General features: G+C 39.6%; 1 protein-coding gene across 4 annotated transcripts in view; it reads left to right on the top strand.

Annotated features, from left to right (window-relative positions):
- Window positions 1–25,261, top strand: part of ae48 (alpha-esterase 48) — a 44,170-nt gene that overhangs the window by 16,849 nt on the left and 2,060 nt on the right. Inside the window, exons 2-4 of one of the 4 annotated variants that reach the window (XM_028316852.1) lie at window positions 5,938–5,998; window positions 16,116–16,263; window positions 18,184–19,454. In XM_028316852.1, the coding sequence (XP_028172653.1) occupies window positions 5,961–5,998; window positions 16,116–16,263; window positions 18,184–19,454 (1,457 nt within the window). In that variant the 5' untranslated portion in view covers window positions 5,938–5,960. Of the gene's footprint in view, window positions 1–5,937; window positions 5,999–8,604; window positions 8,631–10,665; window positions 10,769–16,115; window positions 16,264–18,183; window positions 19,455–25,261 lie in introns of those variants that run through there. The other 3 variants (XM_028316851.1, XM_028316854.1, XM_028316853.1) reach the window with 3 other exon arrangements.

Raw genomic sequence — 25,261 nt, 5'->3', positions numbered from 1 at the left:
CAAATCATCTTGCTGGATATTCTCATTTATGTAAGTTCTGCAATAACTATCTTGTACAATAAGCCTAGGTACAGACCACCGACTTTTAGTTTGACCGATAGTTGCGCCAGATTTTAATTTGTATGAAGAATAGGCCGATACCAAATCGATGTAATGTGCGCACTCTCATACGTCTCCATACTGATTAACAGCCCGACTCAACTATCGGCCAACTAAAAGTTGGTGGTCTGCGCCTAGGCTAACAGCGCATCTTATTCTTCGCCCAAAGTAGCCATAAAGTTCGCAACACGTCTTTGTTACATTGGAATAAGGTTGTGTTGTCAACTTTTTGGCCACTTTGGGTGTTAGATTTGACGCTGACTGTATCAATATTGGCCCCACCACTTCTTCTAAAGTTAGTGACCACTCCTACTTCACTCTTAGGGCTTGTTCCCATGGAGATATCCCGTTTTTTGCAGGATCCCGATTAGTAGTAGACGTGTTTTAATATTAACGTTCACACGGAAATTCCGTTTGCAGTGTCCCACAAAAAACCAATCAGTACGAATTTTTATTTCAAACTAGCTGACCCCGCGAACTCTGTTCCGCCATAAAGGCAATAAATAAGCCATCGAAATTTTTCCTTATTTGCTCACCGTTTAGACCTACCCTGGACTACGACAAACATTTTAAAACCAAAATCAGCTCAATCGGCCCAGCCGTTCTCGAGTTTTAATCAGACTAACGAACAACAATTCCTTTTTATTTATATAGATTTTAAACACTCTTGTGTGTTCACACAGCAAAACTGGATTACCGTGGAAATAAAGTCTAATTACTTGGGGTATATTGGTGAAGAAATGTGTCTCATTTAAAATTATTAGCATTCTATACAATAGCATTATTTTTATTATAGAAACATAATTATGAGGTCTCAATAACAACCCTTGTTTTAGACCTTACTTCTTTGGGTATTGGGAAAGAAATTCATTTGTCATCACTCTTGTTGCTACATCTCTCCGTAATATTTTTAGCACACTATAGTTAACTATACAATAGCAATAGCAATCCCCAAGTTTGCCTTAAGATATCTCCGCAAACACTCATAGATACGGCAACGTTCCGATAAAAATGAGATAACGTGATGTTTTTCATGAGAAACAAATTCTAAAGAATATGAATTCCAATGCTGTGACTACATATTGGCTAGGTTCAAACTTGGCTCCGATAGCCAATGATTGGGTCAAAGTGTGCACCCCATTGGCTCCAGGTTCACACTAGCTTTTTTTTGTTCGTCAGGAAATGCATGAAATTGCATTAAATTCTCTGTTTTATCTAATTTTCTGGTTAGCTGGAAGAGAATGCCACATGGCACTAAGCTCGCCTGTTGTACCACTGTTTTTTAAGTGTGCAATAAAGATTTTAAACAAATAAATAAATTACATACCCACTGGCCCGGAACCAGGAAATGGAACCAGTGAGTTATGTGAGGCTCTCCCTGGCCAGATGGGCAGGGCCTACTCACTAAAACCTGACGGTGTCCTCCCGTATTTGGGACGGAGCTGCGAGTTATTGTCCGAGCTAGACGGCCTAGACATTCAGGTTCACACTAGCTGTTCTAATCCTCGCGTATTCTCTCTCTTCATTTCGCCACATTGGCTTCAAGACTACATTTTGGAGCAAAAACTGGTCTTGTGGATATCCACATATATTCCTATCCACAGTCAAGTTACAAGATTAGTCACCCCTAGGTTTGGTAAAGTCAGTGTCAAATAGTTCGTGACAAATAAAGTGGCCAAAAAGTTGACAACACAACCACAAACACAACTTTATTCCAAATTGTAACAAAGACGTGTTGCGTGCAGACTTATAGGCTACTTTGGGTGCCACGAACTATTTGATGCTGACTGTATTAAAGCGCATGTGTAATATGTATACCCGACCAAACCCCATTTTTGGATTTTTTCTACCATAATATAATATCTCCTTCTGTCCGTCCTTAACTTTAAAGACACCCATGTCGAAAAAAAATACTTTTCCCCGTAGCTGCCAGTGTTGCCAGGTGATCGAGATGAAAATGGTCAAATGTCACTTGTCCGACCCTTTTGCAGGAGGCGTCATCCAAATTTTTGACCGGAAGTCGTTATTTCCACTTTCGACATTTTTGGACCAAATCTGACTGTATTAAAGCGCATGTGCACTTAAAACAGGATTTCAAATTCCACCTTTTTGGTTGCGTAGGTTCACACTTGCAAGGTTATTTGGTAAAAGAAAGAGATCAAGTAATTGGCTGAATAATTGCAATTCTTTCTTCAACCTTGTCACCATTTGGATTGTTATTTCACCAGAATACAACATACGTGCTTAAATTATCATTTCGAAAGTAATAATCTAAGACGAACTAATGTCACCACTTTCTTTAAATCTCTTCATACATATTTAACTAGAAATCATCTTTAAACTATGCAATCTTCATAGCTTATGATGGCATCATCTATGTATGTAATTTTCATCCAGAATTAAAATTTAAAAGTGTCACCAATTAATTTTAAAGTGATTTGAAATGTGTCGCATCGATAAAACCAGATGTTAATAATAGAACCATAACAAAAAAACTTAGACGTAATTTTAGACAGTGCTTTCGTAACAGATGCCGATCAAATCTAGATTTGGTGAAAGGTCACGTGCGTAGCTCATGAGTGCAATAACCTAAAATTATCTAATAACAACATCTATTTGGGTGTGAAGGTTGCTGCTTCATTACCTTCTGATTATTATGCAGGCTTAATTTTTAAGAGACATTTAGGGGTCGCTACCAAGGTTTGAATTTTAAGTAAAAACAAAATCTGTATTTGTTACATTCATTTATTTTTAAAGCCAAAGCCAAATAAAAATATTACAAAATTATTGTTGTTGCTATGAACTAAGATATTATGTACAATGTACATATTTGAATCAATTATTTTTAAGATATAAGAGTTAACTTGTTAGTATCTCGACGCGTCGGTACCATGGTCGGTACAGAAGAGGGGTTGAGGGGAGAAGGGGACAAGAAGCGATTGTCTATTCTATCTATGCGATGTTCATTTGCACGTAAAATGTGATATAAACACTTAAATAAAACATTTATGAAACCATGATTTAAGATCTTCAAAGCTTTTGTAAATATTTTGACAGCTGGTAGCGACCTCTAAATCTTAAGCAAAAAAAAAAAAGCTAATTTCATATTTAGAGGTATATAATCGAATGAGAAAGTGCCCCGGGAATAATTCAAAAGTCGAAAAATAAGGACCACCCTAATGACTAGGTTTCTGTCCAAAAAAGTTATGACGACGGCAACTAAATTAATACTAATCCGGTTGGCTAAAACTAAGTCAAACGCCTGTGAAAATACTATGTCTAATAACAGTGTGTGCGTCCAGTAGTTCGTGACACTCAAAGTGGCCAAAAAGTTGACAATACAACCTTATTCTAGTTGTAACAAAGACATGTTTAGCGAACTTTCTGGCTACTTTGGGTGTCCTATTTGACGCTAACTGTTAGTACTAAAAAAAAAATGCACAAACATCTATTAATCAACTATTTGCAAACCTGTCTACCTGAATCAATTTTATCATCAGGCCTTGTCTGAAGATAACTGTATCCGACCGTCATTTGAAACCTTACAACCAGATTTTAAATCGACTTATGCTAATCTTTTTATGTATAATCTAATGAATGAGTCATTTCTCTAGATTCTCACGGCCAAACAATGATTGTAAATTATTCTCGGTGGGGACGAAATGGAGGCGAAGACGGTAGGCTTGCTATTAATGAACCATGATGGCAATAGAATCTAGCAAAAGAAAATCTCGATTAAGTCGACTTGAGGATGAAAGGAAGACCTTTCATTGCCTAAGTCCGACTTTGGTATAGACTAAACTATCAATAGGCCTCTGACACGGCTGGCAGACATATAACAGGGTCGTGTGCCTGTGCAGTATGCACGTATTCCTTTTCCTCCACTGCCGGAATACGACTCAATCTTCATGCTGGCCAGATAAGTTGGAGAGGCCTGATGTTCGCATCTTTCTTCCGTAGTCGCCTAACGACATCCACGGAAAGAGTGGTGGTGATACTATTTTACTCTGCCAGAATAACAAGGCAATTCCCATTTAAAGAGTTCCATATTTTCCTAGAGTTCGTAAAAAAGGATAATTTTCTTAAAACAAATTCAACTCACAATACTTTTTGGCCAATCAGGATTTAAACCTACTGAAGTTTCTCCTATATTGTGTTCTAGCCGTTAAGTTTACACTTAACTACGTTTCAGTATCGGATACCTTAGTATTAATAGGCGGAACGATATTATTAAACGCCATCTTGTGTAAAATAGAACGTTTGAAAATTTTCGCGCGCTCATTCATTAGTGTTGCAATTTTTAATTTTTTTCTACCATTTTTGCAATGGCTGACTTTAAATCAACTTTATAACAAAACATCATCTTATTGTATAAGTAATTCGCATGTAATTTTTTGTAACTTTTTCATCAAAATAAGTTATTTAATCTCTAGAAGAAAACGAGATAAGCACTTGAAAAAAATTTTGACGGGTTTGCTGAATGCTTAGAGGTCACGAAAGTTCAATGAAAAGCAGAGGTTCCGTGTTCGCAACTGAGGCAATCTTTCAAATCTAATTAATTTCGTTGCGGGTCCAATCGGTTTTTCTTTCCCCCGGGACAAACTTTACCTCACTGGTTGGGTTTTTATTGCCGGTCAAGCTGTAGATCCTGGATACACAGGAGTTGCAGCGGTGGGAATGAGAGATAGGAAATGGGAATAATCATGTTTCCACCGGGACAAACTTGGCCTTCACTCACTGGTTGGGTTACTGGCGGTCAAGTTGTAGATCCTGGCTACGCAGGAGTTGCAGCGGGAACGAGTGGTAGAATTTTAGACCGTTTATGTATGAACTTGGTGACTCTCTGAGACGACTATCCCAACTAATATTATAAATGCGAAAGTAACTCTGTCTGTCTGTCTGTCTGTCTGTTACGCTTTCCCGCTTAAACCTCGCAACCGATTTTGATGAAATTTGGCATAGAGATAGTTTGAGTCCCGGGAAAGAACATAGGATAGTTTTATCCCGGTTTTTGAAACAGGGACGCGCGCGATAAAGTTTTTCTGAGACAGACAAAATTCCACGCGGGCGAAGCCGCGGGCGGAAAGCTAGTAATTATAATAAATACTTCAAACAATGACATAGCGACTGGATCTCATGCAGTATCTTGTTTGTCACACGACGAACAATAGCCGAAAATAAACAACTACCAAGAGTTTATTGAATAGGTGTTATTTAAACATCGAGGCGTTTAGAAATTGTGATCTTTGTGGAATAGAGAATATTAAAATCGGAATAAAGCAAAAAAAGAAGATTTTTATGAAAGAAGTATTAAGGCTCTTTTACACAACGATCCAGTTCTGTGGGATCCAGTAACGCAGGATCCCACAAACTGTGTCTGTTTGACATTCGAAGTTGAATTGGTTTTTTGCGGGACATTACAAACGGGATGTTCGTGTGATGAATGTAATTAAACGTATACTTACTGTTAAATGGGATCCTGCAAAAACAGTTCCGGATAAAAACTGGATATCTTCGTGGGAAAAAGCCCTAAAGGAATTTTATCTAAAGAAAAAAAAAAAGCAAAGTGCCTAGACAATTACAAATACGACAGTTGCGATTCCAAAATCGCTTCGTCCAGGGTTTCTTTAGGTTACTTCGCTCCGTGTGCTATTTCGAAATTATAACTTTATTTTGTCACTTTGTCTAGGGGTCAAACCCCTGACAAGTTACAAAACGTGATATTTTTGCGACGATTGAACTACCAATCTTTCCGACACTGACATCGTTGGTCTTAATTATATTTAGTCAATTATATTATATTTTCTCTTATTTACCACATAAATGATTGTTTTTCAGTGACCACAGCCCCACAAAACACCATGATATCAGCCGTGAACGAATTTCTAGACGATCTCCGGTGAGTTGCATTTTATGCAGCTGAAATGTAACTAACGCTTGACTAACTAACTTAGTTTTAGTGGAATGCAACTAATTTAACTTTGCCTAACATAATTTAATTGTAAATAACGGTAGCATTCATGGGACACTGTAGATGTTCTCCTGCTTTTAACAAAACAGATATCTATGTAACAAAACCTACTTAAATTTTATCTGTAAAATGGCTTAGGTTTTATAGATGTGGATTTTATCTGTCGGCAATACCTAGGGTGGCATTATTGTGTGTCATGTAAGCTATAAATTACTGTATTTTATTGAAAAAGAGGCTGACAAAGGTGACTGAGTTTCTTCCGCCACTTCTTCTCAGCATCAGCCCATAATATGTAGTCCCGAAGTGGTGGTAGGGCAAGCTATATTTGGGACGTGTTTAAATGCCCTAAAAAGGGCCTAATGTACTGAATAAACTCATTGAATTTTGAATTTGTTGCTAGAATTGGCCTTAGACTGTAATATTTGAGGGTACTGCAAAGGGGCAGACTTTCTTCCAATCGGGAGGATTCATCCAATGTCTTTTTATCTCCTACATGTGTAAAGTATCTCCTACATTTTTCTTATTTTTCTTAAAGTAGTCATGACCATGTCCACCCTACGGCGACGGCTCATCATTGAATTTTGGGACAGTATGTAGCCAGATATGTAGGCAACTTCCAATAGGCTAGTTTCCTAAAAAAATTGTTTAGTCCGTCAATTTTAATATAAAAAAATATTGGACACCTATATTTTGAATTTTCAATCAAACAAATAATTACAAAGTTATAGTGCGTTGAAGTTCCGCGCGACGTCACAAAGTGCTGCACTTTTACGCACTCACTGACGTCACGGGCCTTTACTTTAGAACTTTGGCACGCTTATCTCTTTACATTTTCATTACTTTTAAAAAGTGACAAATACGTGTCGAGTAGTTTTTGATAAGCTAACTGACGGACTAATTAAAACTCTTGCTTTTTTACCCAGGAAACATCCCTATTGTTCCAGTAGGTACCTCAGGAAAACTGTTAGCTCCATATGGAAATCATTTTACATACTCAAGAGTCTGAAATCAATCAATGTATAGTAAAATAAGCCTATTAGTACAGACGTCATATCAATCCAAACAGTAGCTCTTGCGTATTTGTAATAAGTGCGATATTCCAACAAAAATGTACACTCTGATGAGCCACTGTCCATTCACGTATGCGTCCGTGAGAACCACCAGTCACGACACGCGGCGGTGCCGATGTGATGTGCCTGCTAATCTGATTATTGGACTGTCTGATATTTATAGAATTTAGAGGAATGGTGATGAAAACGAACGTTGCTGTACATGGAAAAGATGGTATTGGGCACAGTGCCGGATTAATCCATAAGGAAATTAAGCAGTTGCTTAGGACATGACGTCTTGGGGGCACCGCGAATCAATCAAGACATGTAAAGACGCTCATTTGTAATAAATACGAATTTTTTGGGGCCTAGGCACACAGGTATGGATTGCCTAGGTAATAGGCAGTTTTCACACAATTTCACATTGTAAAATTGTAATTGATGTATGTAGGTACCTACATTTCACGCTGCTGTTATCATCATCATGAGTCTCCACTGTAGGGGACTATGATCCTCTCGTATTGACCAGAGGCAAATAGTTAATGACACACAAAGTAGCCAATAATGTCAACTTTTGGCCACCTTGGGCGTACCACGAAACTTGCGAACTAATTGACGCTGTCTATAGTATAGGTACGTACGTTGTTAACAAATGAATCAATCTAGGTATCTATCAAATCTTTAAGATCTACGAGCTACCCAAGAAAACGATTTAAAATAATTGTTGATAGGTTTATGTAGCATTAAGTAAGCATTAGAAGCCCTGACTTCATGCGAATGATCGGTAATAACATTACGTATTGTTGTGATTTAGAACTCTAGTTTGCTCAGAACCTTAGTTATTGCACAACCGTACGTTACACTATGTTATCTCAGTCTTACAAAGATACATATTCAGTCCAAACTCAAATCTAGAAGCCTTAAATGTTGGTAATAAGGTTGCATTTAAAACTGGTTCAGTTTACGTCGTACGGAATTAAATTTGTGTTGTTGGTTACGCTATATTTTTAGCATAATTTGCACCATCTATCATGTCACGAACCTGATAATTGTTCTTGAAAATTCCATTGTTAGTTTCATCTTCAGTGTTCGTTTAACCGTAAAAGGAACACGCGGCGATCCAAATTTGAATTTTGAATTATTTTTTTACGTTTGAGTGTTGCCAGTTGAATCAGAGTGTAGTTTTAGTAGTTTTTTGGACAGTTTATGGCCAGAAGTTTGGAAGAGTTGATTTTGTTGAAAAGATTCGCGTTGCGTTACTTGATTGCTAGGGAATCTAGACTCTTGGCGTTAGGCAAAAGGCCTGTTAATAAGAAAATTGCCAATTTCGTTCGCACTCATCAAGAGAACTCGGTGTGGTCGAATTTCTGTGACTCCCTGCACGAGGATTTGACAAGGAACATCAATGTCTTCGAATGGAAGTCAGAGGCGCATAAGCAGAATATAAGGAGGTCTTATAGGCTGAATTCCGAGTCTAGGGAGGTTTTGACTCATTTCAATATGATGTTACGGTAAGTAAGATGTCTTCAATCTTTCTTTTGTTTTTGTGACACTGGAGATCTTTTTATAGTTTCCATTTTAACTGACTTTTTTGGGTGTTATTTTTTTTGGAACCAACAAATTTTCCATGTAGATATTGCGTCATTGCTTGATTTTCTATATAAATTAATATTACACATGGTCAGACTATTACAAGTTTGCAAGAAGTAAAAAATTTAGAACGACACAATTCAGGCGATCTTATTAGTCTAGGAAGCGTCTTTTGAAAGATAAAAGCAACCCAAAGATAGGACAAATGGAATAAAAACATAACTCTCCTTCTGACGCAGTCGGGTAAAAAGAGGATTTCCAGACGTCTGTAACATGTTTTCAAAACACGCAGTTCAGTAAGTGTACTCGTAGGTAGGCCTCGCATTCGGTGGACAGACGATCCAGTGAAGGTCGCGAAAAGCACCTGGATGCGGGCAGCGCAGGACCTATTAGAACTCCTTGGGGGATTCCTTTGTCCAGCGGTGGACGTCATTTGACTGAATGGAAAGACCTCGATTCAGAATCATTCGATATTTCAATTAATCATTCCATTTTAGTTATCGAATGATCTGAAAAACCTACAGATGAGCACAGCGATATGACTGTATTAATTAAAATGAAAAGTAAGATAAAGTCACCTAATTTAGAGAAATTTTATCAATACGTGAATAATTAAATTAATTACAATCATGATAGACAATCGTCCATTGCTACTTCACTTGAAATACTTTGATAAAAGTGTAACGATATGCAAATAATGAACGTAATGGTTTGCAATCGTGCCAAACAGGAATGATAAAGATTTCAATTCAGAGGTAATAAAGAATTCAAAGGCTAGGCATCTATTATGTTTTTGCTTTCAAAAAGCGCTTTGATACAACCCAGTATGTTTCGGCACAATAAATGGGGCAGTGCTGAGAAGAAGCACCGCAAGAAACTCAGTCACCATCAGCCTCTTTTCAAATACCAGAGCGTAAGAAGGGAATGTAACCCAAATCCTCCATTTACTTCTAGTAAATTAGGAGGTCAATCCTTTGCAGTAAAGATCGTTTCATCCACGAAGACGCGCCCCACCAAAATTTAAATAAATAAATAATTAAGAAGGGAATGTAACCCAAATCCTCCATTTACTTCTAGTAAATTAAGAGGTCAATCCTTTGCAGTAAAGATCGTTTCATCCACGATGACGCGCCCCACCAAAATTTGGTCGAGGGAAGCGCGGGGTGCGGGGAGTTTGATCCGAGCAATCCGAGCGTCATTATTGTAGTGTATGTGCACTCATGGATAATTTAGCGTGTACCGATAACACTCAAACATTAGCGGAAGAATGGTGGGGCGCGTCTTCGTGGATGAAACGATCTTATAGACTAAATGACCTGATGATGATGATGTCATCATCATCAGCTGCCTTGATCATTCTAGGCAGAACTGTTATTAATATCAAAGGTTTAAATTTTGCCACTGTTACATTACACAGGCTACTGACTGGTGGGAAACTTAACCTATCTTATGACATCCTTGGACTGCGGTTTTGTTGCGATGCCATACGAAGTAATACATACTATGCTTATAAGTATACCAATCCCAATCCATATACCAGCTGTGCCCGCGACTTTGTACGCGTGAAAATAGTTTAAATATTTCCCGTTTGTGCAACATTTTTCTGTACTGCTCCACCCCTTTTGGCTGGAGGGTGATGTTATAAGCCTATAAATGGGCTATCCAACACAAAAAGATTTTTTCAAATCGGACCAGTAGTTCCTGAGATTAGCGCGTTCTACCATACGTTCCACCGTTCCTTGTGAAGAGTTGACTATGTGGCATATCCACAGAAACCCTTGTAGAAATATTAATATTAACAAAATATTGTTTATAAGATGTAAGTACATTTTATTGCCTCTTTCATTGAAGTACTTTCAAATAACTACTACAGTGTTATCGATCGACAAACAGCGAAAAGTCAATAATATCATTCATCTTACGAAATACACATGTACGAATCATATTGATATCTTATCAGCCACGATATCTGATAGATAGCTCGCCAAATCCAGTCATACGAATCCTTTTGTTCGAGTAGATTGTGTGGTTTTTGGACTTTTGGATTATTTTTGAAGAGGTAAGTTAGTTTTTATATTTTGCAAGCCATTTAGAATCGTTAACGGGACTATTCCCACCTCTCGTTCCCATCGCTGCAAGTCCTGTGTAGCCAGGATCTACAGCTTGATCGCCAATACCCAACCAGTGAAGGCCAAGTTTGTCCCGGAAAGTTAAACTGTCATTAGACCAGCAACGAAATTAACCAGAACATAGGAGTTTGAGGTTAAGGTTCGACTTCCCTCCAGTGCAAAGCGGATGACAGGATCGTTAGTACCTTCATTTACTAAAACGTAGATTGGACAACGTAGTGCAGGCAGGCCTCCCACTCGGTGGACCGACGATTTGGTGAAGGTCGGACAAGCATCTCGATGCGGGCAGCGCAGGACCGGTCGTTGTGAAAATCCTTGAGGGAGGCCTTTGTCCAGCAGTGGCAGTGGAGTGGACAGAATTCTGTTGGAAATTGATTTATACTAGCAACCGCCCGCGACTTCGTGCGCGTGGATCCCGTTTTACCTATTTAAAAGGGTTGAATTTTACAAAATCCCATCTTAGTGAGCATCTACGTTCTAAAAGGAACAACCCCCATGCAAAATTTGAGACTCATAGCACTTGTAGTTTCTGAGATTACGTGATGAGTGAGTCAGTCAGTGACCTTTCGCTTTTAATAGAAGTGATTTCTCTCATAATTATTTAGAAAGAAAGAAAAAAATCTTATACAAATAGTGGGATATAATAATCTTCATAGAAATATAATGATAATAATTAATGATTTATATTCTAAGCTATTCATAATTTCGTGTTAAATTATTATAACTTTGTTAATTTGGCCAATTTGTATAACAATGTTTTAGCTCGTTAATAAATTATTGAGTGAAAGGAATAAAAAATAGTATTAATAATATTATAATATTTAATTGATGCCACTCGATACAAATCCATGTCACTCGTGCAATAAGTACGATGTTAACATGGTCATATAAATGGTATGGTGAAGTCAGAAAATTTATATCTTCATTTTAATTATTTTATTTCTCATAGAAATCGTATTTTATAAAATTTATTTTGTATGAAAATTAAAAAAATAAAATGATGATATCAAATTTCTGACTTCACCATACCATTTATATGCCCATGTTAACATGGGCTAGTGTCGGCTCATATACCCATTTACCTAACACCCTGTATTTCTTGATCTTTTTAGCTGGGATTTGCTATTAATAAAATAATAATGATGTTATCACACTATCTATAATAATGTTAAGTAGGTACGATATCAAACATAAGTAATCTATATTTATCATAGATTGGAATGCGCTAATCTTACTAAGGCACTTACTAAAATAATAAAGTCTGGGTGATGGATGCTTTGCCATCTTACGTAGTAAGTACCCCACACGATGCGGTGAAGGTTGTCTGGAAAAGATCACTTGCTAACGATAAGACCGCCTAAATTGTGCGGTTTCGATTTTGTAATAGTTCTACAGGGTGGAAACGTTAAGTGATCTCAATCGATTATTTCTAAACTGTATAAGATATCGAAAAACTGATTACTGATCCTGAAAGTGCTTCACGAGTTCTTTCAAATGATATCAGTAATAGATTACAGAATTAATAGGATCTATCCGAAAATTCAATGTTTTCAGCCTCCATACTAAATGTATGCTACTATGCCAGCCACACAATAATTAGAAGTGTTAATTTTTTTATTTTAAATAATAAACACTTAAAATTAACTCGTAAATTTCATTCTAATTTAAAATTATTCATTAATAATATTTATTTTAGGCTTTACTTGCTATAATATTATCAAGACATGACTGTCATGACTGTGGCTGTACTAAATGTATGGAAGCTGAAAACATTGAATTTTCGGATAGATCCAGTTTATTTTATAAATTGTTATTGGTACCTCTGGATAGAGCTCGTGAAGCACTTTCAGGATCAGTTACCATTTTTTGGATATCTTGTATAGTTTTTAATATTATGTGGTTTTACTAAATGTATGGATGCTGAAAACATTGAATTTTCAGATAGATCCAGTTTATTTTGTAACCTATTATTGGTACCGTTGGATAGAGCTCGTGAAGCACTTTTAGGATCAGTAATCAGTTTTTGGATATATTGTATAGTTTAGAAATAATCGAGTGAGATCACTTATCGTTTCCACCCTGTATATTAGTAATAAATTATTTTTTAAAGAACTCTATTGAAATGTAATTGTAAATACTTCTGTTAACGAAAGTGGCAATCGTTCTGCCATATTTGCAGCAGAAATTGATAATGGTGGAAGTGGTGGTGGCACTGGTGGCAAACAACGTAGTATATGACGCTCCCAGCTCGATACACAGATGGTTTCAAGAAAATAGCTGACAGAGTTACAAAAGACGATTGCTGATTATTTTGATAGTGCTTAATTAGTTATTTTTTAAATTAAAATACCTTTTGCAAAAGTTCTTTAGAGTTAGCGCCGTGTACAAAGTGTGTGTAATAGTGTGTATCAAAATCAAAAATATTTATTCAGTTTAGGGTTCTTACACACGAACAGCATTTTGCTGTCGACGCATGTAACTGCAGTCGACGTCAGGGTTCTTACACACGAACAGCATTTTGCTGTCGACGCATGTAACTGCAGTCGACGTCAGAAGGCGACGGCTAGCTGTCGACATGCTGCCGACGTGCTGTCGACGCGTTCGCGGCTGCCGCCGGCAGGTGCCGACAGCTAGCCGCCTCCGCCATTTTGAAGGTCAACTGTCAGTAGTCCAGGAGCTTACACGCACACCTAATGAGTTCCGAACAAATTGATTCGGAATTGCTAAAAAATTTGTGCTGTCAAAAACAATGAAATAATATGGAACTCGAATTTAGAAGGCTACCATAATAAAACATTAAAAAATAGAGCATGGGCGTCGGTGTGTGTAGTCTCGTTATCTATTCAACAACATTTCTTAAACCCACAATGACCGGTTCTTTCTCTTTCGTCGACAACGACGGAGTAAATGCAACAACAGTGTTTCTTCAATGAAATCCATTTTCAACTGGCTGGCTCCTGTACAAAGACGTACGCCGACACGGTCGTCGCAGCAAGCTGTCGACGTGTCGACAGCTTGCTCCGGGCACGTCGGCGGCTAGCTGCCGACAAATGACGGCGACTGCGGTCGCCTTTGCTGTCGTCAATGTGCTGCTCGTGTGTAAGAGCTCTTAGACCACAAGTGGCACTTATGAACGTCAAAATGTAGTAAAAAATAAAAAAGAAAAGGTAGCCCTTATCTATCAGCAAAGGCTATTGTCATATCATAATATTTTAAAACACTCCCAAAACATTATATTTCATATCTATTAGACTCGGTAGTCATTTAATTCGCTGTAAGTACCGCCCAGCCCACTTGAGCCCACGTCAATAAAATATGACCCACCTTACCCTGTGTTCGCCTAAATATTTAACGAGTTTAACTACACACAGACAGTGCTTATACAGGGTGTTTGTGAGACAACACTTTCAACTACCGGATTTCTGGAAAGAATTTCAACTATTGAAGATTAATCAATAAATATTTTCTTTCAATAGATACTTTTTCCCGTTGTGGAAGAAGTTTTATGCAATCAGCCCCATAAATCGATGGCTCCTACGTATAAGGGCGAAACTGCCGCTTACGCCTTTTTCCAATTATTTAAGCAATGATTTCACTTTGCTCTAATCTATAACATCAGTAAGAAAAAAATTTTTTTTTTCCATTAGATACAAAATAAAATTTTAGGCAAATAGGCGTATGTGCAAAACTACGCCACGTATAAAGCCCAATCATACGATTTGTCAATCTATACGAGTAGTTGCTTACATAAACATATATTTTTTATAATCCAAATCTTAAATAAAGCCATGCAAATATTTAGCAAATTGTTTTATTTATAAATTATGACACATTATATAGTTATTTAATTTTTAGCGTTAAGAGTCGCATCTCAAACTAATTTGAAAATTATAAATAACTTGAAAAAATCGAACTGCCTAAGGCATCGTGGGTTCAATTCCCGCCTTAGGCAATTCGATTTTTTCAAGTTATTTATATTTTTTAAAAATATGACACATTATGTTAAAAGACCTAACTAAATCTCGAGCACAGTATATGGGCGTATTTGCGTTAAAACGTAAAACGGTACATTAAACGACTTTTTCTAACTGATTTATTATTGATATAGCACATGATAACAATTAAAATAATTACATGCATAAATAAAGAGAGTAATCGCTTAAAATATTATATTTACGTTGTCATTTAAGTCTCTTTACGTTGAACAATATACATGAAATTATAGAAATATGCCGACGTAAAAGGGCAATGCGTAAAATCTCAAAATATATAAGAAAAATATAAAAATTGATAACAGCAGTAGCAAAAGCATTACATGTTAAGGCTAAATGTGAAATTTCATTAAATTCGTTTTAGTAGATCAGAAGATATGACCCAAAAATATGGTTCTGGCCACTAAAATGGCTCTCCTGTAAAATTTACTTTTTTCACTTACGCCAGTATACGTAGGAGCCATCGAAATAACTCAAAGGCCCATTGAACACAGGCTTAGAACACCGCTTAGAACTTGATTCAATATGTCGTAGATTCTTTCCTGTGATTGAAAGATAGAAAAAAATATTTATTTGGTATTAAAAATAGAATGATAAATTACAAATTAACAAACCTAATTATTGATTGATTTAAATATTGAAATACATTACAACCGCCTCAAAATTATCGTTTAAGCGTTTTTCTTTACCTAGAAAAGACATTACTTAGGTCTAACATATTTTGTACAAAAATTATAAATGTAGACAGTAGCAATGTCAGGTTTAATTTTATTTGCTTACATCCTGTATTATGTTTAACACTTGTCCCTCTCTGACCCTTCGCTACCTGTAAAGGGTATTATAAAAATAGCCTCTAACCACGCGCTTCAGCTTTTATAGGTCAGCTAGAGTTAATTTACAGTGTTACTGAAAATGACTAGCTTTCCGCCCGCGGCTTAGCTTGCGTAAAAAAGGGTTTTCCCGGAAATTATTCGATTTTTTCTCGCCGTAAAAACTATCCTTGGACTTCAACAAACATTGGAAAAAGAATTGGTAAAATTGGTCCAGGCGTTGTTGAGTTGCGATTTTGCGATTCATTATTATTATATTATAGAAGATTAGTAAAATACAGCGTGCCACGTCTACCCACAAGGTGGACCGACAACCACATAAAGGTAGCCGGAAGGCGCTGGATGCAGGCCGCTACCAACCGGCCATTTTGGAAATCATTGAGGCCTATGTTCAGTAGTGGACTCTATAGTCCCCAAACCCCCAAATACTAACAATAGCCCTCTCTTTCTTCCAGAGGAGGCAGGATGACGGAAGCGCCAGTAGTGACGGTGGAGCAAGGACAGCTGCAGGGCAGGGTGGCGGCCAGTCCTTCCGGCAAGGCGTACTACAGTTTCCAGGGGATACCGTATGCCAAACCGCCCCTTGGCTCGCTGAGGTTTAAGGTCAGTTTACTATGTCATTTTTTCTAGAGATCCTTTAAGCCAAACTGCTCTTTACTTACTAACGTGTAAGGTGTTTGCTATGGCATAAAACCAGTGACAGCTGCAGGGCAATAGATAGCCGCCAGCCCCTATGGCAAGGCTTACTATAGCGTCCAGGGGATACCGTACGCCAAACCGCCCCTTGGCTCGCTGAGGTTTAAGGTCAGTTTACTATGTCATTTTTTCTAGAGATCCTTTAAGCCAAACTGCTCTTTACTTACTAACGTGTAAGGTCTTTGCTATGGCATAAAACCAGTGACAGCTGCAGGGCAATAGATAGCCGCCAGCCCCTATGGCAAGGCGTACTATAGCGTCCAGGGGATACCGTACGCCAAACTGCCCCTTGGCTCGCTGAGGTTTAAGGTCAGTTTGCTATGACATATTTTCCCAGATATCCCTTTCACCGACACTAAATTTCCCAGGGGATACCGTACGCCAAACTGCCCCTTGGCTCGCTAAGGTTTAAGGTCATTTTGGCTATGATATAAATATTTTCGACTAGCAATGCTTTCGTATGGGGCAGAGAAATCCTCGACTACATACCGAAAGATCCGCGATCCTACGTCTTCCGGTATGGTCTATTCCACTTTGATCACCTGGATTTGATCAAAGTGGACTCGGCGACACTTTGGTCTCCTTTTATCACCCATGGATAAGAAGTCCACTTTGATAACCTAGGTGATCTTACCCATTGGTGATCAAAGGATACCAAATTGTCGCCTGGAGTCCACTTTGAGTACCTGGGTGATCAAATCCAGGTGACCAAAGTGATGAAGTGGAATAGATCTCCGGTATTACTAGGAGGCTTGGCAGGTATTCGGTGAACTGACTATCTACTAGTGAATATCGGGAGAAGCACCAGCCGGTATAGGATGCGCGCCTTGAAAATATCAAATCGACGATTTTCGACGACAAATGTATGGGCTTGTCGTGGAAATGAAAAATGAATCGATCGAAGCCTATCGTGGCGCGCATCCTAGGCCTACTGGATGCTGGTAGCCCGTTCGTTGTGGAAATCCTTGGGGGAGGCCTTTGCCCAGCAAAATCAAAATCAAAAATATTTATTCAGTTTAGACCACAAGTGGCACTTATGAACGTCAAAATATAGCAAATAATAAAAAAAAGAAAAGGAAGCCCTTATGGGGCACTTTACATGTCTCCTTATCTTTTGGGCGCTACCAGCGCTTCGAGACAAACATATGGCAAGTGCTGAGAAGAAACGCCGGAACAAACTCAGTCACCACTATGCTGAAGTGAAGTGAAGTGAAGCTAACCTGGTACACATACAGTAAAGTGAAATTCAGTTACATAACCGCTGAATGTTGGATGCTGTTACCCTTATCAGTTATCAACGTTATCAGTCCGTTTAGATTACACTTATCATTGATGCAGGTTTTATATCACATGTATGTTCAGATCTGCAAATACAAATGAGATCATTTTGTTTTGCGTCATTAAAATGATGGTTATTTTTAGTAAAAATAATCCTAAGCAGATTCTATTGCTGCATTATACTTAGTACGTAGTTACGTACACGTAGAACTGACGGTCGATGCGGCAACAAAGTTCAGGAATGTAGGCCACGTATCGGAAAACGCAGCGTGAGCCGTCCACCTACAAGGTGGATAGACGATCTCATAAAGGTAGCAGGAAGGCGCTGGATTCAGGCTTCTACCAAATTGGTCAATATGGAAATCATTGGGGGAGGCCTATGTTCAGCAGTGGACGTCCTGTGGCTGAAATGATGATGATGATGACTATTCGTTAACATATTTTATTTATGATCTCCTAGCATTTACTTACAAAGTTCGATCGTTCGTTGTTGTGACTCCTTAAGTGTATATTTAAAACACTCAAATCATACCCATTTTTATTTTCCAGGCGCCACAACCAGCGGAATCCTGGGACGGAATCCGCGACGCCACCTCCGAAGGCAACGTCAGCCCCCAAGTAGACCCCTTAATACACAAAGGATATGTCGGCGACGAGAACTGCTTGTACCTTAACGTATATACCCCCAACCTAGATGGTGCATTCCTTCCTGTAATGATTTATATCCACGGTGGGGGATTCAAGAACGGTTCTGGCAGTTCTAGTTTGTATGGCGGAGATTTCCTCGTCGAAAAGGACGTTGTGGTTGTCACAATAAACTACAGACTCGGCGCGTTAGGTTTCCTCGCGCTTAACACTCCTGAAGTTCCAGGAAACGCTGGTCTGAAAGATATAGTCCAAGCTATCAGATGGGTGAAGGACAACATACACAATTTCGGGGGCAACTCCGGCAATTTGACGCTGTTCGGTGAAAGCGCTGGTGGTATGGCTACATCGGTTTTAACAGCGAGTCCACTGACTAAAAATCTGATCAGCAAAGCTATCATACAGTCTGGAACTGCTCTCAGTAGCATGGCGTATCAGAAGAACCCGATTGAGAACGCGCGGCAGTTGGTCAAAGCTTTAGGAAGCGACGCGGAAGACGTGGATGAAATCCTGGACTTCTTAACAGCAACTCCTGCTAAAGAAATCGTGGAAGCTACTGAGAAGCTGTACCCCCTTGAGACTTTACTCGAAAGTGGTTCTCTCGGGTTTGGAATTATGGTCGAGAAGGAATTCCCCGATGTGGAAGCAGTATTGACGGAATCGTTCTACGAATTACTGGTCTCTGGGAGAGTAGCTGAAATACCTATCATGATAGGTTCCACAACTCTCGAATTTACGTTTGAGAGGACGTCTGACGATTTACAGATCTTCATACCCCAAGAATTGCACGTGGAAAGAAATTCGGACGAAGCTTTGCAAATTACGAACGAAATCAAACGTTTGTATTTCAAAGGCAGCCACACGGATGTGGAAAGCTTGAAGGAATATTTCGAGCTGTTGTCAGACAAGTTGCTGAATGTAGACACCCACAGATACGTGAAGTACCTTGTCCAGGTGTCGAAGAAACCGATTTACTATTACAAGTTCGATTACGTTGGGGAGTTGAATTTGACGAAGAAGTTATTGGCCAGTTTGGGGTTGAACCATGCTGGGCATACGGACGATCTTGGATATTTGTTTTCCAACGACCTTCTGAAGGACGTGGAGCCTACTACTCAGGATGTGAAGATGAGAGAGAGAATGCTGCGTCTTTGGACTAATTTCGCCAAGTCTGGGTGAGTGTCTGAATATCTTCAGTTATTTTAATAGGAATGTTTCCGGGGTAAAAAAGCAAGAGTTTTAATTAGTCCATCAGTTAGCTTATCAATAACTACTCGACACATATTTTTCACTTTTTTAAACCAATGAAAATGTAAAGAGAACGCGTGCCAAAGTTCTAAAGAAAAGGCCCGTGACGTCAATAAGTGCGTAAAAGTGCAGCACTTTGTGACGTCGCGCGGAACTTCAACGCACTATAACTTTGTAATTATTTGTTTGATTAACAATTAAAAATATATGTGTCCAATATTTTATTATATTAAAATTGACGGACTAAAAAAATGTTTTTAGGAAACTAGCCTATTGATAGATTAGTGGGCATCCTAGTTTCCCATCCCAGCTTTGCACTGGAGGGTAGTCGAATCTTAACTTCGAACCCGACCTATGTTCTTCTGATTAATTTCTTTGCGGGTCCAATGACAGTTTCCCCGGGACAAACTTGACCTTCACTGGTTGGGTTTTTATTGGCGGTCAAGCTGTAGATCCTGGATATACAGGAGATAATTTATGAGCTGGTAAAACATAATTCTCTCGTAGATTTTTCATGGGAAAGGAGACTATGACGTCAACAGGCTGTGAACTAAATTATTTTATCAATTTTAATATTTACTAAATATAATAAAAGGACAATGTTCGTTCTCCATACATTGTTCGCCTAAAGAACCAACAATTTTGACATATTACTACCCGAAAGCGAAATAATACGATTCTGTGTGTAAGAACAATGATTCCTGATGGACACTTGCCATAAAATTAATGATTAAGAATATTAAATCACAGCGATTTTATAATATGTCGTTTATGACAACATGGCGTCTAATGTATTGTGTGAATGTATGAACACCGATTCGCGAAAAATGTTTTGTATTGTCGTCACGCCCAGGGCCGGATTAACCATCTCGGGGCCCCTAGGCACAGCTCGTTTTGGGCCCCCCTTTTTTTGTCGCGGAGGAAATGCTTTGCGTACCGTCACCACTGCCGAAGGACAGGGTGGTGTGTGGGACTCCGGGCGCCCTAATAAGGGAAAAGGACGGGGTATACCTACTAAAACCGCCGCGGCGTTCCGTCGTAGCCCGAATGGGGGTGTCGCGAGTATCCGGCCGTAGCCTTAGACTTCCGCGACACGACGCTACAGCGACAGCTCGCCTACACGGCGGACCTTTCACGCCCCCCTTGTGGGGGTTCGACGGGAATGCCCGAAACGCCAAGCCGTTCCCATCAGACGAAGGTGACAAGGGTGCCCCCGCACCCCCGGCCTGCTGGCCGCCACCTGGGGGCAGAGTAGAACGGTCGTACAACTGCCTTCTCCGGCCCCTTCTCCGTCTGCGGAGCGATGGGGCGAGAGGATCGTTCTCCCGCTCGCGCTCCGCTGCCTTCTTCTGAAGGATGACCTCTTCGCAAAAGGAGGCGACCACCTTCCAGCATCCTTCACTTCCCAACATGGCGATGACCAGGCTCGGAAGCGAAAGATCCCGGCCCACGACCGCAGTGAGGACACGGCGCTGCTCCTCCCAGCCTGTGCAGACCGCGAGGGTGTGCTGCACCGTGTCATCCGCCGCGCCGCATTTGTGGCACGTACGGGGATTCCTGTCGCCCGATTCTATGCAGGTACGAACCGAAGCAGCCATGCCCGGTCAGCACCTGCACCAGACGGAACGTGAGGAACCCGTGCGGTCGTACCATCCAGAACAGGACCAATGGCGGCCAAACTGCGCGCGAGTCATGTCTTCGTGACGGCGCCGCACCGCTCCGGGGCCGGGCGCTTTCCACGTGCCTTCTGGTCTGCCATCCAGTGATAGATGACAGACAAGACCCCAACTTCTAGCTCCCAAGGAGGAGTACCAGTGAGGACTTACGCCGCAGCGTGCCCTACCGTGCGGTAGGTCCTTGCGACCCTCTGCGCTATGGCCCGCTGGGGTCTGCGCAGAAGGGCAGTATTCTCCCTCTTGTTGAGTGCGTCCGCCCAGACTGGGGCGCCATACAGCGCCATGCTCCTCAGAACGCCGGCATAAAGTCGACGACACCTCGTTTGTGGCCCTCCCAAATTCGGGAGGAGCCAACTCATTGCGCTGGCTGCCTAGTGGAGGCGTGGCGCTAGCCCGTTGAAGTGCGGGCTAAAATGCCACCTCCCGTCAAGCGTGAGGCCCAGATATTTCATTTGGCCTTTGACGTCAATCCTAACGTCCTCAACGCGTCGGAAGGGTCGCGCTGGCCCCGGAAAGAAGAGGGCCTCAGTCTACTCCAGCGCGACTTTCAGGCCGAGGCGTCGTATTCTGCGAGCTACTAATGTGCCGCCCGCCGACGCCAGCCGAGCCGCGGCCCCAAATGTCTTCTTCGGGCAGTGACCAGAGTGTCATCCGCATAGCATGTGACACTCATGCCCGCGAGAAGGACGCCCCGGAGGAGCCAGTTGAAGCCTAGGTTCCACAAGAGTGGACCGAGCACCGAACCTTGCGGAACCCCGCTGGCTACGCCGCGCCGTTTGAGCTGGCCGTCTCTGTTAACATACAGGACTTCGCGGTCCCGTAAGTAATCGGCCAGCAGCGCTCAAAGGTACTGAGGCACTCTGTGATGTTGAAATGCCTAGAGTATGGTGGGATGAGGGATGGTATTGAAAGCGTTGGCTATATCGAATGATACAGCCAACACACCCTCAGCCCTCTCCCTAGCCTCCACAGTGAGGCTTTTTAGCCTCTGAAGGGCGTCGACCGTCGCACTATGAACCAAAAGCCCAATCTAGCTGGACAAAAAGGGTCATCGCATATCTTTCATTCGTTTAGCAAAAACGATAGCTTAATAACCAGAGGTAACGATTCAGCCATTATTTTTAGCAACTATCCTCTGTTAATTTAGTAATTTTAAGACGAACTTGAACAAGTGAGTATTTTACGATCAAATTATTCACTTTCTTGAGGTTGATATATCAGTGTCTCCTGATTAATTCTAATACAATTGTGAAAATTTTTGTTATGGATCGTGAAGTAGAAGGTACGTGTTACATATTAAACCAAAAAAATATTCCTAAAGCCTATTAATTAATTAAGATACATGTGGAAATAAAATGAAAATTCGTAATTTTTCACGTTTTTCTGTATTTGTGAGACCAGGAACTACATGTCCCTTCATGTCCCCGGGCTGGATTTTTTATATGAAGTAGCCACATAATATGTGAGCTTCAAAAAATAGCAGGTTGTAGACAGCACACTGAAGCACAACTTTGATTTTTTTGCAGAAAACGTAGTGGCGGTGACCAGAAGCGAGTTTTATTACGAATGGTTAAAACACACAAAAACAATACAATTTCAGGACTATTCGATTATTTCTCAGCTAGATAAGACTAAAAAGAGGTTATGGAGTGTTGTTTAAGAAACATTTTTATAATGTTTCTTAAACAACACTCCATAACGAATTTAGTCAGATTAGCTCAAAATTAGGCAAAAAATGGGTTCAGATGGGTAAAATTCGCGACGATTTTGTGACAAGGCCTATTGGTGTTGAATGGCTGAATGGTGAAAACTTCAAATTGATACACGTATTTTGCATCCATCTACGTCATACTCAGAAAGTCAATCTACTACTTCAAGTCCTGGTCGCCCAAAGATTGACTTCGTCCAAGCCGCGTTCAAAACAAAAAGAAGACGCAACGAGTTGACGATTTATTTAAGTCCTGTAGTACCTACTGAGGATTTGGTAATGGCCGGCCAGGTATTGTTATAGTTTTATCTAATTTCCATTATTTATTAACCAGCTGTGCTCGCGTCTTTGTATGCGTAAAAATAGTTTGAATAATACTTCCCGTTTTTGCAAAATTTTTCTTTACTGCTCCACCCCTATTGGCTATAGGGTGTTATATCGACTAATGCCTTTCTTGATAAATGGGCTATCCAATACAAAAATAATTTTTCAAATCGGGCTGTAGCTTAGTTCCTGAAATTAGCGCGTTTAACCAAACAATCAAGGTCTTCAGCTTTGTAGGTAATTTTCAGTATAGAAAGCCACCTTTAAATGTACTTAAACTTAGGTTTAGCATTATACCTTAGTACTTTTACAAAACTAATGCAAATAATAATATGTTGAAATATCAAGCACCAGTATAAAAAAACAATAATTTACCTTAATTAACAAATCCAGTTTAACTAGACCTCCAAACACGTACAAAATGTTTGATATAGAGGGTCAGCTTATGCTGGTTTTTAGTTTTATCATTATTAAAAGCTTTCTGTTCATTTTTTTAAACATATTATATCAAAGTAAGAGTTTTTAAAGCGTTTAGTACCTATTCCAAGCCTTAAATAATTTTGTCCAGCTAGTTTGGCCTTTTGGTTCACAGTGCGTCGACCTGTCATGTAAACCAAAGCAGTAATGCCAACGTCTCGAAAATTAATTAGGTTCCACAATATCGAAATATGACGATTGAATGTGTAAACCAAAATAAGGCGAAGTTTTGAGGTGGTTTGAGTTTTGTTGCATAAAAATAATCTTTAACATTTATTTTTTTTAATTTTTTTATCGGGAGTGCTGGGCCCCTGGTCATAGTGGGCCCCTGGCCATAGTGGGCCCCTAGGCACTGGCCTAAAGTGCCTTATGGATAATACGGCACTGGTCACGCCGAGTCGCAGCCAAATAGTANTTCGATTCGTGTTAGAGCGGGAAGGCACGAGAAACCGGCCGCCGGCGCACCGCGACACTTTGCTCGAGCGCTTGGCTGTGACGGACGTTCTCTCGGTTCATGGACTGTGATATTTGTGACCTAGATCATTATTTCTGCCATAGGCATATTTCTTTATTACGTTAATTTGATTTGTGGAATTATTGTTTTCGGTTATTTTATAAATCGATATTTGCTGGTGCCGCTCATTACTTTTAAAAAAGCACTCTCACCTCTGATCCTTAAGACTATTGAAAATTACTTTTTCAATTATTTTAGAGAATATCGGTATTAGGGCTACAGGTCTATAATTATTCATGTCTATTTTATTGTCTTTTTTAAAGAGAGGCTTAATGACCGATATCTTCAATTCGTTAGGAAAGTATCCATTCTGAATGCATAAATTTATAACGTGACTAAGTACGGATGCAATAGCTGGTGCAATATCTTTTTAGCTTTTAACGCAAATCTAGTCTTCAAAGCAGTTTAATCGATTTATTTTATTTTCAAAATCGATATTTTATTGTCTATGATGGCCGCAGGAACATCACTATACATGGACTCCCAGCAATAAAGTACGGTAATGCCTCGTACAGATTTTATCGGCAAAAATTATGGAACTTGATAGGTTTTAGACCATGCCACGCACCAAAACGTCCGGAAGTTGTAATAGTATTATAGAATAAACGTTAAAAGACTTATTTATTTAATTTTTCAATGCTTAAGTGTCCATTAGAATGAAAGGGTGCTTAATGTATTAAAAAAAATAGAAAATAATTATGATGGGTTAATGTTTTTGGGCGGTTTTTTAGGCGGTTTCTGACAATGTCCTTTTACAGCCAATTGTAAACTAACTAAAGTGTATTGCCTAATTTTGTCTTATCTGAGTTTTTTTTATCGATCATTGATCCACTTCTCAAAGAACTTGACTCTGTTATCGAGTACCTAGTATTGACTGTAACAAATATTAAGTGTATCAGTGATATCACTAAGTATACAGTCAGCGTCAAATAATTCGTGACACCCAAAGTGGAAAAAGTTGATAACACAACCTTATTCGAATTGTAAAGATCTCTTGCGAACTTATTGGCTACTTTGGGTGTCACGAACTATTTA

This window comes from Ostrinia furnacalis, unplaced genomic scaffold (genome assembly GCF_004193835.3).
Source record: "Ostrinia furnacalis isolate ACB-3 unplaced genomic scaffold, ASM419383v2 OfSCF5941, whole genome shotgun sequence".
NCBI classification, from domain to species: domain Eukaryota; kingdom Metazoa; phylum Arthropoda; class Insecta; order Lepidoptera; family Crambidae; genus Ostrinia; species Ostrinia furnacalis.
The sequence above is the reverse complement of the archived record's forward strand: the minus strand, read 5'-3'. Positions and strand labels throughout refer to the sequence as shown.